This window comes from Diadema antillarum, unplaced genomic scaffold (assembly GCF_040938485.1).
Source record: "Diadema antillarum isolate AM-2024a unplaced genomic scaffold, OU_Dant_1.0 scf00000071, whole genome shotgun sequence".
Lineage (NCBI taxonomy): Eukaryota > Metazoa > Echinodermata > Echinoidea > Diadematoida > Diadematidae > Diadema > Diadema antillarum.
Window position 1 is genome coordinate 8,214,085 of NW_027270960.1, and position 19,230 is coordinate 8,233,314.

The following is a 19,230-nucleotide window of genomic DNA, read 5'->3' on the forward strand; positions in this document are numbered from 1 at the left end:
ACATGTCGCACAAAAATAAAAACATGCAAATATTTTTGCTTGCCATATGTTCCCTAGTTTATGTCTCGATTCCGCAGAACTAAAAACACACAAAACTTTTCTTACCCGACAGAGCCCGAAAAATTAGTTGCGCGAAAATATCCACTTTTACAGTATATCGTACACACTGCAGAGTATTTAAAGCAACACTGTCCTGGAGTGATATTTACACCCTACGATAAAAATACTTGAAACATCAGCTACATATTAAAATGTCCTGCAATGCTCTGTACATGTAAACCTATCATCCAACTGTTTCAGTCAGTTGGTATTTAGTCCATGATAAATTGTTCTTTCTAAATCATCTTCTTCCAAGCATTTCTACTATAACGACCTGCACCTACAATGAACTCTCAAATGAAGCAAACTTTGTACTTTTATGTGTTTCAACACATTTCTAAAGACCCTTCGTTTTAATTGTCATGGTCTGACAAAAGCAAAGATGGTTACTGGTAACCAGTAGGTAACTTACCGTCTTGATATGCCGCTCATGGTCCGACGAGGGGTGAGAGTTTTGCAGAACATGGGCTTGGTGATTTGCAGTCCTGTTTTCTGCAGCATGGATAGAGTTGCTTGCATTGAGAGCATCTGTGCATGAAACAGGATGAAATACAGTAACAAACAACTGAATAATGTGGAGGCAAGAACACAGGGCTGACATACTACAGCGCATACATGTATACTGATTCCGTACAAATCCAAACGTATCAGCACGAAGTGGATTAATGCACTTGCCCTACAAACGCGAATGCATGTATGCACAAAGTCAAGATGTCATAATATCATACTGCTTTGGTTGCAAGTATGTCTCACTAAGATTCGAACATACAAAATCTCTCTGCCATATGAACTTTAACAGAGAGCCTTGCCCAAATCTACAATGTAAGCAGAGGCATAAAAAACAAAAAAAGACAGAAGTTCCACATGCACCAGTCACACTCTACTGAATGTAGTCACAATTACATATCAGTATTGTCATTCATAACTGCATCCATCGGCCTTATTCATTATGTGCCCTGCATTAAAAAGCAGGACAGAAACATGGAATGAACGGCAAGGTGTGACTGCTCCTATACAATCATGCCTTCAACTCCCTATCCTCACTTCTTGATGTAGATGTTAAAAGTACACTGACAGAAGCAGCCATTGTGACAGGCAAAACTCTTGAATGCTACATAAATCAGCTGTTGACAGGTTACTGAAAGCATATTCCATTTTCACATGGCAAAAGTGTCTCATTTGTAAACCCATTTATGACATGCACTTACAGTGTTGTATAGGCTGTTACAGATCTATACAAGTAGTTCAGATGCTGAAATTACTGTAGGCTTCTCTCCAACTACACACTGAAATGACATTCCATTCAACAGTCATGTCCCAAACTCTATGCTGTTCAGTAGACACACAGCTCTACACAAAGACACACATGTACATTGTACATACACAGCTGTATTATCGTGTACCTTTAATATTCTGTGAAAAATGCAACTAGTCTTGTCAGTGGAAGTGAAAATAAGGTCAAGCTAAGCTTTATCTCCCCAACTGTGTTTCAGGCATCACATTATTCAGTAGATGAGTACATAAATGTATGCACCTAATACAAAGTAAAATCAAATTTGCAGAGCATGATTACAGTTTCAAGTTGCTATCAGATGCACAAGAACAGCATGACTAGCATCAAATCATTTCTTTGCATCATTTTACAGACAAAGTCTGTTTGCCTTCTGGAGCTAGGACCATATTCAGGTGCTACTCTTTAACACCAGTTTGCAATAATTTAATCAATTGGGAAGGAGGTAGAAGGAACCTGAGAGTCTTGTCATTATCATTATGAAGTATTCAATATTTGTACTTTCTGTGCTTGAGTTATATTTCCTCTAAGAATATTTCTACCCCACCTGAAGCTCTGAGATAATGTACACAATTGAGTGTGATTGTGTGATTTGTTGGGATAGAAATTATGTCTCCCCCCCCCCCAAAAAAAAAAAAAAAAAAAAATCCACTTTGACAGTAAATAAAGCATGAAAAGAAACCTCATTTATTTGCAATCAAGGCATGTTTTCTCATGTCAAAGCTTGACTCACATCAAAATAAATATGGCCAGCTCAGGTGGTACAATGTACAAGTACATACGTACAGTGTATAGTGAACATGTACAACACATACAAAATTGTACGCGAGTGAGCTTCTGCTGACAGTGATGCACGCAGGACAAAAAAAAGAAAGAAAAAAGAGTGTGCTGCTTCTAAAGGGCATGGCTGCTTTTCATTTTTTTATAAACAATTGCAAAAATGACAATGGGCGTAGAGGACATACAATGTAGCCAAGTGCAACCTGGGCATATCCAACATCACAATACAAAAGAAACATGGCCTCGAGAACAAAGTGAAATGCATTTCCAAGAGCAGTCATAATTGTATTCAAGGAGAGTCACACACAGAATAAAGGCTCTGTGTAAGAAATGTTTGTCTCAATCAATCAATAATATGAATTTAAAAATGATCACAGAGAAGCACTCTTCCTATAAATAATACACCATGTTGAAACTGCTTTTCAATCTACAGTAATCCAATCCAATCAAATCACTGTATTCTCTGTCACTGCTGTGAACACTCTAGTATTACAGCTGTATGACCTCCTACTGTACTACTCTCCGGAATGCAACTGGAAACAACAGAGTACCTTTTCAATACTTGTTTTTGAAAGAACTTTACAGGTACAAAGTATGATTGCCCTGGCTCCTAAAATCAAAGTTTTACATGCAGGTCCTCAAACACGGGGAACTGGTCAACCATAGGATCTAGAGGGAGACAAATTGAAGAAACTCACACCTGAACCTTCACCCCTCTGAATAATTTTTTTTCCCCCTTTTTTTTTCATTTGATGTGCCTTGTCCATCTTGGACTACACGTACAACAATGTCGGAATGTCCGAGCTTGAGTATTAGTTCCATGTTTATCGTGTCACTGCCAACAACCAGGGACAGCCTGGTGGTAGTGTCCCTGCCCGGAAAGCAGACTTAGACGACAGGTTCAAGTCCTACTGGTTCCTTCTTCTGACATGTAACCCGTAGAGGACGGTTTGATTTTGCTACAACATGCATTTCCCATAGACACTTGTCCTCAATCGTTAAATTTACAGATCAGCAGTTGCAATCTTAACAAATTTAATTTGTAGAGGGAGACAATCTGAAGAAACTCCCACCTGAACCTTCACCCCTCTGAATAGAGCTTCCTTTCATAGGATCTGTTGTGTACATTAATTCCCACTGATATTGCACTTCATCATATCAGCTATACAAATCTGGACAGTTATAAAGGAGATTATGAGAAAGCATGCTGCTTTTAATAGGACATTAGGATAGTGACAAGGTTTTTGAACCCTGAACAGAAAGCATACACAATTATAGTGTGCAATTTAGAAGACCATGAAATTTCCATCAAAAATGCACAAACACATGTCCAGTCTGTTTATACCTTGCAGCATTAGGAAACAAATTATAACAAAAAAAAAAAGACCATACTGACAAAGTTGGAGCTACACACTTGTAAGTTCAAGCATCTACATGAACCATCATCTAGAGTTCAACTTTTGAATGGTGACTACAATATCAAATGTGAAAAATAAAAAGACACAATGTTCATGTATACCGGTACATCTTTTCCATGCTGGTATATTCACTATTGGAAATAAAAAGTAGTGATCAAGCATGTCGCAGCGACATGCTGAAACACCTCATGGACCACCCTGTTATAGCAGTATGCTATCCTCGGGGGGTGGGGGGGGGGGATGAAAGGGGATCCCCATTCCTTCTGTGATAAGACATATTTCATGTCTCATCATGCGACATGAACCTTTCAATACAATTTGTGGATATAATGTATTATACATTATGTAGTTTATACTGCAAATTATATTGGTACTAGAATTACTACAGTCATACAATAACCTACAGTACCTGGATTGGGATAACATACATACATACACAGTCAATGTAACACTACACTCTATGTACATTGTACACAGAAGTGAGGCTACAATTGTAGCTAAAATTCAGTTGGAAATGTACACTATCTACACAATAAGGTCCTTGCCATGATTGAACATTTCCTTGCTTGAATAATGTTTGACTGAATATCAACGACACACTACATCTGTACACTGTACATGCACATTTCATGATAACCAGTTTTGTACACAAGCCGTTTGTACAGTACCGTCTTGACCGGCATAGAGGCCGCATTTTATCATTTTTAAATAAGAATTAAGAGCAGTGTCACTGTGTAGGTGCGGCCTACATGCAGCGATAGTCAAAGTCTAACTATTTCAAATCAGTGAATCGCTGGTACATTCATAAAGAATAACAGGCATACACACACATGGGCCGGTGCATCAGATGCAACCTCTCTACAATGAAGGAATACGTCTGACAAATACAGCATTTTTACGCGACCTGACTGATGTGATAACCTCTTAAAGCACTGTTATCAGCTACATTTGTATAAAATTACTCATTTTCTATGCTAGGGACTAGGGACTAGCAGCAATGGTTTTGGCAAAATTATACGTGAACAACACAATGACAGCACAGATTAGATGGCTAGCAGACCCCTGTTACTTGTAACAGAGCAAAGCAAGCTTTGTTCGCACACAGTGAATGTATGTATACATAGATGCATGTTATATGTAAATCAATCAAAAGCCTTCTAACGCGCTAAACATTACATCAGACTCTAAAGGGGGAAAAAAATCTGAATAAGGATATCCCACACTTGTATTCCTTACAGTAAGTGTCAAAAAGAACATTTGGATATAAACAAGTGCCACAAGCTCATGAATTTTCTTTCTGAGGGCCAAGGGCACAGCAATGAACTACAGCTACGATTTCTAAGCTAGCCTCAAAAAAATATATATATATTTATGACATTATCACAAATGCTACAATTTGAATTATTTTTCTTCTTGGCTTACACCTGTACACAAGAAACATTTAATCACTATATTTTCTTGTTTAAGCCAAGAGAAACAATGCAGATAATGCCTCTGGCAACATTTTGCAGCAGAGGCATAAAGATTTAGTTTACATATATGTATTCATGTATCACAATCTGAAATGAAGGTACAAAGGTAACCTTGTCAAAAGCCGTATGTCTCAAATCATGAGAGAGAATGAAATTACACTTCAAAGGTGAAATACAAAATTGTACTGAGGGGTTGTATGCTAAAATTTGAATTACTGTTCATGTAACTGTAACCTTTGATATCGGCTTTTAATATGAATACGGTACTCTTCAAGGTGATTTTGTGATCAACGGTTCTAGTTTTGGTGCATCATGCATAACATGCGCATGTTTCAAGCTTCACACTGTGTGGCAATTGCAATTATTGCGGCAGACATTCACATTTCAGCACACAGTATGAAAGTACTGTAATATGATGTCTTTGGAATTATGTTTTGAATTCAAAAGACAAGAGGATCATATATTATGCATAATTATGCACTTGAAAATAAATTACTGAATATGCCACATATTTTGGCAAGTATTAATTTTAGCGAATCGGGACTTCTTGATGATTTCGCGAGTGGTTAAATTTGCGATTGTGAAGCACAGTATCGGGATCAGAGTCAATATTCTCATGTGCTTTTAATTTTGCGAATAACACCTGACTCGCAAAATTTGCGAAAATAAAAACCTCACAAAATATTTGGCGTACACAGTAAGCTGCCTAACAAAGGCCTAATATTCACTCACATGGAAGCAACTTGCCAGACATAAAAATATTGATTTGCATGTACTTGTAGGTAAATATGCACATATTTGATTATTGAAGGACAAATTGGCAAATGAAAGGCAAATTTGCACAAAATTGTTCGTTTTGCTACACTTTTGTCAAGCTTTAGAGTGATGCTATTTAACCAAGGTGCCATGGAAATGCCAAAATCCACAATTCAAATCCTCAATCTTGACAATTTTGTCACATTTCTACCTGTAAGCAATGCAAGTTAAGCTACAAGCAACATTGACAGCAGAATGTTGCTCAGTTAGTTGCATCAATTTTTTTCTTTTTGTTCTTCTTTTCCTTTTTTTTTTTCCCTTAACTGTGCGCTAGTCGGGGTACGGCTAAGAAGGAGGATAAGGCCTATACAAATATACACTGTATGTTACAATGTATATGAAGGTTCATACTAAAGTGTGTTCTTCATTTGTAAGGGTCCTACCGGCGAGTGGTGTCTTGGAAATATAAGTGGGATTCACACGTACACGTACGCGAATTAGTGGGATACAAATCTCAAGGTTTGCATCGCGATCAGGTTTTCAAGATTTTTGCCATTGTGGACTAAAAAATCCCACCAATTATTGTGCTCAGCATCACAATACAAATTCCAAGAAATCTTGCATTTAATTTTGAGTTATCCCGATAATTTGCCCAGTGGTGACTGTGCAAATGTTGGACCAAATAATCTCAAGATTTTATATCCCATCATTCAAAGCACACATTATCACGATAGTGTGCGCACCATACCACTGTGACATGCAAGAACAAAGGGCAAAGAGAAGCTCACATGCACACTGTGTGAGTCAATTAGCAGGATACTCTTGTCCATGTTAACTCTTACAAAACATCTCAAGATATGGATTGCAATCATTCTCCCGCTATTTTGAACGTGAATGTAGCTATAGGAGTTACAATAGGCATTTTCACATCAGCCCGATGTATCGAAAATAGCGCGCTATTTTCTGACTTGAGAAATTATCCCAATAGCGAAATAGCGCGCTATTTGATAATGTGAACACAAATTAGCGCGCTAATTGTATCGCTCTGATCGAGAAAATTTCTCGAGTCCAACTCGGGAAATTTTCTGAAATAGCGGGGATAGTAGCGCGCTATTTGATAATGTGAAAATGACTAGAGAAAAATTAGCGTGATGCATCCCATCATGCCTAGCGTGTGTGACTCGATCGATCGAGGCAAACTGCACACAAATCATGAGGAATTTTTTGAGAGGGCACCACACATTACTGATGCTGTTTGCACATACTCAGCTGTCGAATTAGCTTGAAAAAAAAATTCGGGCTAATTCTCTTCGGGCTGATGTGAATAAGAAATGAAATAACGCGCTAATTCGCAATCGCAAAAAGTATCTCAAGCTTGGATTTTTTATCGAATGATGTGAAAACGCCTAGTGCATATTCTTAGCAGACAACAGTCATGGCTATTCTTCAAATTTTGTAAACTGTACTAAGATGTGGCTTCATCATGCAGCATGAAGAAAAAAAAAAACAAACAAACAAAACCGGTGACAATACCTAAGTGTGTGCCTCATACTGTAATGTATTTGCTCATGTTCGCATGACTAGGATTGCAAAGCCCAGTGGCACTGGCACCTGGAAACTTGCACACTGATTTTCAGCTGGGCTGTGCAAACATCAGAGACAAAACTACTGATCATCATGGGTGCAAGATCAAGTTTTTTCCACTTTGCTGTTCAAAAGATATCATCATGGATGCTTTTATCATCAGGAACGGGAGCGCACTTCTAGACCACTCATGATTACCTTCAGGCAAAACTGAGATATATTCTTTGATGATTCAGACACTGAGGCAATAATGCCTCCTTAGTCAGCACAGATTACTGTTACAGATAATCTACAAACACACTGCTGAAAGAGTAATGAAAAATGTAGCGAGGTTCTGCATGCAAATGATGTGCGAAATTGCACAGAGACACATGATTGAATGGCTAAATTCACTGATGCATGCCTGAGCTGCAGTATGCACATGCACATGTACATGTACGGTAACAAGTGAAGTACAATGCAGCTCCTACTTCACATAGGAAATGCGCTATTCCCCTTATTACGTCTGTGTATACCAATCATGTATGTATTAGGCTGTAATGTTAACCTGTTTTGCTATGACACTTGAAAAGCATTAATTCCTGATAAGTTAAAACTGGATGGCATTGTGTGTGCTCATTAACAAATTTGTTTGATTTTCCCACCATTCCAATATTACTTTCTACAGAAATCATGGATTACAGGGCATTCTTTTTTGTTTCCTTTCACTAACAGTTTGCATAGTATTCAATAGGTAAATTCTTTAAAGGACAAAGAACGCAGGATTTGAATTAAGAAAATCATATATGAAAAAAAAAAAAGGTGTCATAGCAGAGGGAAATGTTTCCTAAAACAGATTTTTAATGTGACCTATTAGAAGATATTTGCGCCACTGAGAAATTGCGAGATAAAAAACTGATCAATTCACTTCACCCATTTTCGCCCCCGAACAGCTGTCTTTTTCGAGCCCTAAATTATGACGTCACAAAAGGCTCAAAACCCTTTACGAGTGCAACAGTACATTGAGGCCGTCATTCATAAAGCATGTATTCCCAGGCGAGCGAATGTAATATTTGGCCTGTCTTTCTTCGCGTCGGCTTTCTCGGCTGAGCCATTAAAACATCCAATTTTTACCTTATATTGTATGATAAGACTTTGAGTTCGATATCGAGAGTGAATAGAGTGAACCGAGTGATGACAGTGACAATGACACCGATAGTGACGGTGGCAAAGTCGGGGTGGTAGAAGAAGTAAGGGTGAGGCGACGGAGCCCACTGTCTGTCTGTACTGTGTCCGTGTTGATGTGTTTTGCTATGGTGCACCAAAAGGAACCATGTCTGGTTTGGTTACAATATCACTTCCCCACAAATAATTTTGTGAAAAGAAAACATCTTCAACTAATGATGTTGATGCCCTTGATTTTGACATAAGAGTAACATTTTGGGTGATTTTGTACTGAATTACTGATTTCACTCCAGCTAAATAGCTACCGTAAGTGGCATGCACACGTACATAGATGTACGTGTTCATTTGCTATAATTATGTACCCGACTAAGTTTGTGTGTTACGACATAAAGTGAAACCTAAATGAAACACTGACCTTGCATGTCTAACCGTTGGCGTTAATTGTAGGCCAACGTGATTACGAGAAGCTAGGGTTCTGCAGATTTAGCTTCTGGTTCTAGTTCAAGTAGAGTACCTAGGCCTATGAGTCATTTGAGAAGAGAGACTGAGGCGCAAAAGTGCAAGTAGAAGTCTAAAATTCTAAGCAAGATGGATTCAATAAGTAAAAATTTGCAAAACTTATAACCAACTTGTACCTGATTCTGTGAAGAAGAGACTTCGCCTCCCATGCAGATCATGCAGAATTCACACTTTGAACCATGGCACTGCGTAGCAACAGCGCATCAGCTCATGGCTATAAAATTCGTTCCTTGTGTGACATCATAATTTCGGTCCCCAAAATTTCGCCGTTAGATCGGGTTCTGGCGGTCAGAAAAGGGTGTCAAAACACCATCTCTCCATTGTTCTAGAGACGTTTTCATGTTCACGTTCCTAGAGACTAAGTTTTCCAGAAATGTATAATTCACTTTATTTATGATTATCAAGCTATTTTTTGCATGATGACTACTTTAATTTTGCTGAATTGCACACCACCATGTAATACTTCTGGTTTGAGTGCTAGACCTAATGACATACTAGGGTGTACTCACAGGACATTATCTTTAGGATACTATGCTCTAGCATGATAGATCCACTATGTACAGTAATTCTAAGTGGTGGATCATGCATCAATACGCAGTCGCAGCGGATAGGTACAACTACTGTATACGCCATCTCGATATATTTCGCGAGTCAAATTTTTGCGAATCGGGAATTCCTGACAGTTTCGTGAGTGGTTAAATTCGCGATCGTGGAGTCCTGTACTGAACGGAGAAATGTACACGCGATCAGAGTCAATATTTTTGCGTGTCTTTAATTTCGCGAATAGGACCCGACTCGCGAAATTCGCGAAAATAAAAACCTTGCAAAATATTCAGCGTAAACAGTAACTCACCGTTTTCATTTTGCCATGATCTTGCTTCCCCCCTGAATGAATGCGTTGTGTACAAGAAACCGCTGGGAAAGTGTCGCAGCAAAATTGCTATAACTCCACAATTTAGTTCATACTTTGTAATTATTTTTACTTTTTTGAAAATGAAAAACCTCATTCTGACTCATCATTACGCTACATTTTTTGAATAATGATGAAAAATATTCAAAAATGGAGCAAAACTTGACTTTTGAAACAGAAAATGATTGTCAGAAAGTTGTTACGATTTCACATTTTCACAACGTGAACAACAAAAATCTTACAAGTATGTTACTAAGTATGTATTTCTTTACATAGTTCTAAGATCCCCATCCACAAAATGATTCACAAAATAACCCTTCAAGAGTTCAAGCACATGCCTATGACCCTGTCAATGCTGAGAAATAGACAGCACTACTAACTTGAACATGTCACACCATTCGAGTGAACATGTGTACACCATAACACTTAGTTTACAACGAAAACATGTTTCTCATAGCATAATATTCTTTTTCTGACTATTTGTCCTTTCTCTACCACACACATACTAACATCCACAAACACTCACACTACACGTTGTTACGACCAAAATCACTCCGAGAATGATCGCACAAAAGAAACAATCAACTGATGTTCAGGCGGTTTATTGACAGTGATATTGTGGGTACAGACTGGTAATCGGCGTCACATCAGTACAACAATGATCAATAGAAACAGTTATAAATCGGTAGTGGAATCACTTACACGTATTAAATAATCCTTTGAAAGTGTCCAAATACGATGTTCGATGCACAGACGAATGATCCGCGACGCACCGATGAATGATTCCTCCGACGTAACTCCAGAGGCGCAGGTTACGATAGTCCACGGTATAGATCCGGGGTAAAATCCACGATATATGTCCACGGCGAAACGTGCAGAGTCCAAACGTTGTGACGACCACGTCCAGTTGATGCGTTGAATAATGATTCACTTAATAATGTTCAGCTAGGAATCCAGCCCGTCACAGCTTTGCCGTAGCAATGTCCATTGATACAAAAATATGGAGTCCAATGAAGGCACATTAATTCTCTGCAGGCAAAATGTCTCCCAGGCCAAGTATCTCCACAAACATAACAGGTCAGCAGGTAACACAGGACTGACTATAACAAGTCGCTTCAGAGCCAGAAGTGACGTAACTCTCAGAGCAGAGGTGTTGGGTACTCTGCCTACTGCAGAATTTCTCTGGCTTATATACTATCCATTCACCCCCTTCTAGCACCTTCTATAACTCTCTCCAACCTACTAGCCAGTCCAAGTTCCAGGAAACCTGGATGACTCACTGCCTAACTATGTACAAAACATCATTACCAAGAATAACTACCAATCACATTGGGCTACAGGGACAGTGCCTCACTCAGCCAAACATGTAAGCACTTCCCAGAACTTTCTGGAACGGGTGAAATCATACTAGATTGAGTGAGCTATAATGTATTTCCTGTTACATGCATGTACTGTATAGCTACATTGTATACCACCTAGAAAATTCTCCACTGATCTGGTCAGCCTGTATGTACTATATGTACATGTATACCATGTAGAATGTTCTCCATGAATCTGGTCAACCTGTGTACATACACATTAAAACAACCATGCATACAGTACATCATACATATGTACATAACTACTTAGTGTGTACATAACTACTAGTGTGTACATTTGTGACACCATCCCCCATGGGAAAAAGAAAGCCTTGCTGTAGCAAGGGTTTCTTTTTCCTTCACAATTTCTCATTATTGTATACAATGAATGTGAGGTAAAATCCAAGTCAAGCTATAATCACATACTATCACATGCCTTTTGGATAGCTGTATTAATTCCATGTTCTCTTTCCATGGATACTATTTACAATGATATTGCTTGGATTCTCGGAGCTTATACAATCATATCAAACTGTTTTGCACACATTAATGAATATGCTTAACACATACACTGGAAATGATATGCGGTGAAAACTTTTCACCTTTGATACTCTCTTCATGTTACACTCTTGACAGAGCGTCGGCAATTACATTGTTTTTGCCTGCCACATGTTTGATTTTGAGTGCATATGGCTGCGTCATCATGCTCCATCTGAACAACCTGTTGTTCTTCATTTTGAACCGGTCTAAAAAGACCAAGGGGTTGTGGTCAGTATAGACCGTGATCTCCCCTTTGCTATTTGTCAAGTACACTTCGTATTGCTGGAGGGCAAGGATGAGACTGAGAGCCTCCTTCTCAATTGTGGAGTACTTCTTCTGGTATGTGTTCAATTTTTTGGAGAAGTAGCTAACTGGTCGTTCAGTGCCTTCTTCATCTTCTTGGAGCAAAACTGCTCCCACTCCTACATCGCTAGCATCTATTGCCACCTTGAATGGCTTTGCGAAGTCAGGAGCTGCCAAAACAGGCTCATTAGCAAGGACTGCCTTTAGTTTCTCGAAGGCTCTTTGACATTCATCAGTCCAGGTGTACTTTGCCTTGCCCTTCAACAAATTTGTTAGGGGGGTGACTACAGTGCTGAAATTCGGTACAAATTTCCTGTAGAAACCAGCCATGCCCAGAAATCTGAGCAACTCCTTCTTGGATTGGGGGATGGGAAAGTCTAGTATAGCCTCTACCTTGGCTTCTCTTGGCAATACTTGTCCCTGACCGACTACATGCCCGAGATACACTACTTTGGCCTTTGCAAATTCACTCTTTGCCAGATTAATCACCAATCCGGCCTCCTTGAGTCGATCGAAAAGTTGCCGCAAGTGTGTAATGTGCTCCTCCCACGTGTCACTGTACACTAGGATGTCATCAATGTATACTACACAATTGTCAAGTCCAGCAATGATTTGGTTTGTCAGCCGTTGGAAGGTGGCCGGAGCATTTTTCATGCCGAATGGCATTACTTTGCATTGGAACAAGCCATCTGGTGTAGCAAAGGCGGAAATCTCTCTGGCTTTGTCGGTCAAGGGCACCTGCCAGTATCCCTTTAGAAGGTCTATTTTACTGACATACGCAGAATTTCCGACCCTGTCAATGCAGTCTTCTAGTCTGGGAATGGGGAAAGAGTCTGTTTTCGTCACGGCATTCACCTTTCTGTAATCTATACAGAATCTTTGAGACCCATCCGGTTTGGGCACCATGACGATTGGGGAGCTCCAACTGCTTTTACAAGGTTCTATTATGTCATTGTCTAGCATGTATTGAACCTCTTCCCTTACTTTTTGCAGTTTGCTCGGGTTTAGTCTGTAAGGGTTTTGCTTGATAGGGTCAGCATCTCCTACATCAACATCATGTACAGCCAGAGGGGTGCAGCCTGGTTTGTCTTTACACAGTTCTTTGTACTCATGTAATAGACTAGTCACATCTTTCCTCTGATTTTCAGGTAGGTAGTTCAGTGTCTGATCTACTTTCCCTAACATCTCTGAGTTAGACAACCTGGCACTAGAGGGCTCACTTCCATTCTCATCTTGAGCTTCTCCCTCTTCATCTACTTCTTCTACTACCACCTGAGCTACGCCTACCGGCTGACTAGCCTTTCTCTCATAGTACTCTTTCAGCATGTTTACATGACACACCCTCTGATCTTTTCGTCTGTCTGGCGTACTGATCACATAGTTCACATCATTGAGTTTCTTTTTGACATAGTACGGGCCACTGAACTTGGCTTTCAGTGGTTCACCTTGTATGGGCAGCAGTACAAGAACTTTGTCACCTGGGTTGAAAGTTCGGGCTTTGGCATTTTTGTCTGCCTTTCTCTTCATAGAGTCTTGTGACACTTTCAAGTGTTCCCTAGCTACCTCACAAGCCTTTGAAAGCCTTTCACGAAACTTTGACACGTAGTCAAGTAGGTGGACCTCATCATCCTCAGTCATGAATTTCTCTTTGATGAGCTTCAGTGGGCCTCTAACTTCATGACCGTACACCAACTCAAATGGGCTGAAACCCGTCGACTCATTTGGGGAGTCCCTCGTTGCGAACAGTAGGAAAGGGATGCCCTTATCCCAATCCTCGGGATACTCCTCACAGAACGCCCTAATCATTGTCTTTAGGGTCTGGTGGTAGCGCTCCAACGCACCTTGGGACTGGGGATGATAAGCTGACGACTTCAGCTGCTTCACACCCAAACGATACATCACCTCTTGAAATATGCCTGACATGAAATTTGACCCTTGGTCAGACTGCACTTCCTTGGGCAACCCATACCTAGTGAAAAACTGCACTAGAGCATCTACCACAGTCTTAGCAGTGATATTTCGCAATGGGATAGCCTCTGGAAACCGTGTAGACATATCCATGATTGTCAAGAGGTACTTATGACCCGACCTAGTCCTAGGCAAAGGTCCAACACAGTCAACTAGAACCCGACTGAATGGTTCTTCAAACGCAGGTATCGGAATCAATGGCGCCGGCTTCACTGAATGCTGTGGTTTACCAGCCACCTGACATGTGTGACAAGTCTTGCAAAACTCAGCCACATCCACATTCAGCCCTGGCCAATAGAAATGCCTCATGATCCGATCCTTTGTCTTTCTGACGCCTAAATGGCCGCCAACAGGTAACTCGTGAGCAATCCTCAAGATCTCACCGCGGTAACTAGGAGGGACAACAACTTGACGGACCACCGTCCAATCCTCATCAGCTGGCCTATGGGGAGGTCTCCACTTCCTCATCAAAATGCCATCTTTGACATAATAGCACTCAGGGACCTTTTCAGCCTCAGCCTCAGAACACGCCGTCTGAGACAAGCCTTTCAACTCAGAGTCTGCCTGCTGTGCTTCAACCAAGGAAGACTTGCTAAACAGCCCATCGCTGTTAGCCTCGGAGCCTAATACAGCAACCCCATCATTCAAATCCTTGAAAAAGGTTTCTGCCAACCAAACACCGGAATTCTCCTCCACATCAACAGAATCCGCATCATCTTGAACAGCTCTACGAGCCTGAGACCTAGTCACGACACAATCTGGAAAAATCCCAGGAAATTCCTCCTGCAACTGCTCAGTTTCAGCAACCACCACTGGTTTCTCCGAAACAACTGGAGACGCAACCACCTTGTCCCCAGCCAAGTCATTCCCCAACAAAAAGTCAATGCCTGCCATGGGCAACTCGGGAACAACTCCAACAGTAACAGGACCAGAAACTAGGTCACACTTCAAATCCACTCTATACAGTGGCACTGACATATAACTGCCATCAACAGTCTGAATCAAGACTTTTGCATTCACTGCACTATCTGGTGGAAAAGTCATACCACCATCCACCATCAACGACTGAGAGGCCCCCGTATCCCGCAGGATGACCACTGGCTTACCTGCCTCACCAGAGGTACATGGGGTCACCTCACCATCAAACAAAAAGCTACGATAGCTCTCATCCACCTGCTTCAGCCTATCTTTGAATTTGGGAGATTGACTTTCAATGGCCTGTGTTTCACTGAACGGGACACTGTTTTCAGGTAGGACACTTTTTGACATGACAAATCCCAAGTCCTTCTTTGTTTTGTTTTGCAACTTCCAACACTGTGACTTTACATGCCCTGTCTTGTTACAGTGAAAACATTTGATGACATTTGCACTTGTACTGGACCCTTTGTCAGATTGAGGCTTTGGTGCCGATGAAGTTTCAGAACTCGTGCCTTTTTCAGGACCAGCATTCTTTGGACTGCTCGACTGAATTTTGTCTCTCTTATTTCCAGAGAAATTCCTGAAAGGTGGTCTGTTGTCATTTCTGTGGGTCAGCTCATACTCATCAGCCATCAAGGCTGCTTTATGCAAACTTGTCACTTTGTGATCATCCAAATGCGACCTCACACTGAAAGCAACACTCTTTTTGAATTCTTCCAAAAGAACAACCTCACGTAGGTTATCAAAGTCCTGATCCACTTTCAGGGATCTGTACCACCTATCAAACATCATTTCTTTTTCACGAGCAAACTCAACATGTGTCTGGCCTGGTTTACGGTACGAATTTCTGAACTTATGTCTGTACGCCTCTGGCACCAACTCATAAGCATTCAACACTGCTTTCTTGACTGTAGCATAGTCACGTGATTGCTCTTCAGAGAGAGATGAGTACACATCGGCTGCTTTGCCGACAAACACACTTTGAAGGAGCAAGGGCCAAAATTCCTGTGGCCAGTTCAAACTGTTAGCCACCTTCTCAAATGACACAAAGTATGCATCAACCCTGTTTTCTTCAAACTTTGGCACCAATCGAATGTTCTTGGCCAAATCAAATTCAGGGGGAGCCCTTTCCTGAGTTCTTACAGTCTGTGCATGAGCCAATTCCATCTCACGCAATTTCAATTGTTGCTCAAGTTTCTTCATTTCAATTTCTCTTTCAATTTCTAATCTCATCTTCTCTTTCTCCATTTCCAATTCCCTTGCTCTTTCTCTCTCCTTCATTTCCAATTTAGCAAGCTCAAGCCTCGTTTGATCTGAAATTTGAGCTCGATCTTGAGTGTCAATTTCTTCTTTGAGCTCCATGTGACCAGCTACTAAGTCAAGGATCTCTGCCTTTCTTACACCTTGTGGAACATCAACATTTAAATGCTGTGCAACAGCGGTCAAATCACATTTGCGTAACCTTTGCAAATCTTTGAGGGACAAATCTGTCCTCTGAACAAATGCCTGAACATCCATTGTACTGATTGACATTGTCACACTGTATTACACACAATATACAATTGAACAATCAACTCAACTGGTATTTTGTCTGTACCAATGTTCTGGATTCCGGAACGTTCCAAATTCTATATTTTGGCTTTAAATTCAATTCCCGGACAAGCCCCCAATTTTGTTACGACCAAAATCACTCCGAGAATGATCGCACAAAAGAAACAATCAACTGATGTTCAGGCGGTTTATTGACAGTGATATTGTGGGTACAGACTGGTAATCGGCGTCACATCAGTACAACAATGATCAATAGAAACAGTTATAAATCGGTAGTGGAATCACTTACACGTATTAAATAATCCTTTGAAAGTGTCCAAATACGATGTTCGATGCACAGACGAATGATCCGCGACGCACCGATGAATGATTCCTCCGACGTAACTCCAGAGGCGCAGGTTACGATAGTCCACGGTATAGATCCGGGGTAAAATCCACGATATATGTCCACGGCGAAACGTGCAGAGTCCAAACGTCGTGACGACCACGTCCAGTTGATGCGTTGAATAATGATTCACTTAATAATGTTCAGCTAGGAATCCAGCCCGTCACAGCTTTGCCGTAGCAATGTCCATTGATACAAAAATATGGAGTCCAATGAAGGCACATTAATTCTCTGCAGGCAAAATGTCTCCCAGGCCAAGTATCTCCACAAACATAACAGGTCAGCAGGTAACACAGGACTGACTATAACAAGTCGCTTCAGAGCCAGAAGTGACGTAACTCTCAGAGCAGAGGTGTTGGGTACTCTGCCTACTGCAGAATTTCTCTGGCTTATATACTATCCATTCACCCCCTTCTAGCACCTTCTATAACTCTCTCCAACCTACTAGCCAGTCCAAGTTCCAGGAAACCTGGATGACTCACTGCCTAACTATGTACAAAACATCATTACCAAGAATAACTACCAATCACATTGGGCTACAGGGACAGTGCCTCACTCAGCCAAACATGTAAGCACTTCCCAGAACTTTCTGGAACGGGTGAAATCATACTAGATTGAGTGAGCTATAATGTATTTCCTGTTACATGCATGTACTGTATAGCTACATTGTATACCACCTAGAAAATTCTCCACTGATCTGGTCAGCCTGTATGTACTATATGTACATGTATACCATGTAGAATGTTCTCCATGAATCTGGTCAACCTGTGTACATACACATTAAAACAACCATGCATACAGTACATCATACATATGTACATAACTACTTAGTGTGTACATAACTACTAGTGTGTACATTTGTGACAACGTACAGACACACAAAGAGGAGAGTATGGACCGCACCTGGAGATGGTGACTCTTCATACTTGCACTGAAGCGGTGGTACACGTAAGTGCATACTACTAGACTAATTACAATGTATATTTGTACATGTATTAGGAATTACAGAAGCTACTGGTCCTCAATATGACTGCCACAGGACAATGAAATACATTGTACTGCCCAACAGCATGACTGTGCAATTAGTAGAATCTGACCAGGATTGCTTAGAAAATAACGCTTGGGGTGAGGAAATGAAATGTTTGTGACTATTTCTAACGATTGAGTTGCCACTTTTGAATATTAGCGATGGACAATGGAAAGTACAATTGGCCAATAAAGCCATGAAAATAACATGTAAATTTTGTTGCACTTGGGTAGTGTTTCCACTAAGCTATTCCCGCTTGTCAGGTGAGCACTACATGCATACTTCCCTTATATTTCAAATCTGGTCATTGTTGTATCATTATATTATTATTAGCACTGTTATTATCATGATTATGGACATGATTTGAACTATAAACTACACATATGAATGTTATTATCAGCATGATTCATTGTGTAGGTTTGAGGGTTTCATGACATTTGCTCCTGCGACAAATGCTCCCATGAAATATCTGCATATTTAGGTGATCCGAGTATCCTTCGGATCACCTTCTGTATCTGTACGGATTCTTTATTTCTTTATTTCTGGACAAAAGTTGTGCAGAGGTTAGCTCAGAAAGTCCTCTGCCTATCAATTTCACACTTATACCATATATGTATCGTGTTGCAAAGACGACAAATCTTGTAAAATCATTGTGATCAGTCGACCGTGACGTCACTATGACGTCATTATATGAAAACACATTCTCAATCATATCTCATTAATGGAATGGAGTTTTTCAATGAAATTTACGTCACATATATTTCAACTGATGCGCATTCTACTCATGTTCTCAGAATTCATACTTTCTCTTAAAACGTGCGCGTACGCGCGCGTTGAAATATTTGTATGCTCAAATCGAGCTCAAATTTTTTTTGCACACGTTTCAGACCATTTGGAGCATTTTTTGAAAAACTGAAAAAATTGGACGGACGCGTACGCGCGCGCACATATACGCACACACAGCTCATATGCAATACAAATTTCCCGTTTTTTCACCCTTATCGGATGCTTGAAATATCAAGCAATATTTCTACCAAGTTTCAAGTCGATCCGACTTAATATGACGTCATACGGGTCCGTCAAAGTTGAAATTCTGCGCGCGCGTCAATGGCGATATACAGTGCAACGATGCCAAAAAAACGCCAATTTTAAATCCGATTTTACTCGTCAGGATGGACGGTAACCCC

General features: G+C 40.4%; 1 protein-coding gene across 1 annotated transcript in view; it reads right to left on the reverse strand.

Annotated features, from left to right (window-relative positions):
• Window positions 1-19,230, reverse strand: part of LOC139717032 (uncharacterized) — a 49,544-nt gene that overhangs the window by 11,638 nt on the left and 18,676 nt on the right. The window contains exons 4-5 of the mRNA XM_071628548.1: window positions 15,897-15,907; window positions 512-627 (exon numbers count right to left, since the gene is read on the reverse strand). Coding sequence (XP_071484649.1) covers window positions 512-627; window positions 15,897-15,907 — 127 coding nt within the window. The remainder of the gene's footprint in view (window positions 1-511; window positions 628-15,896; window positions 15,908-19,230) is intronic.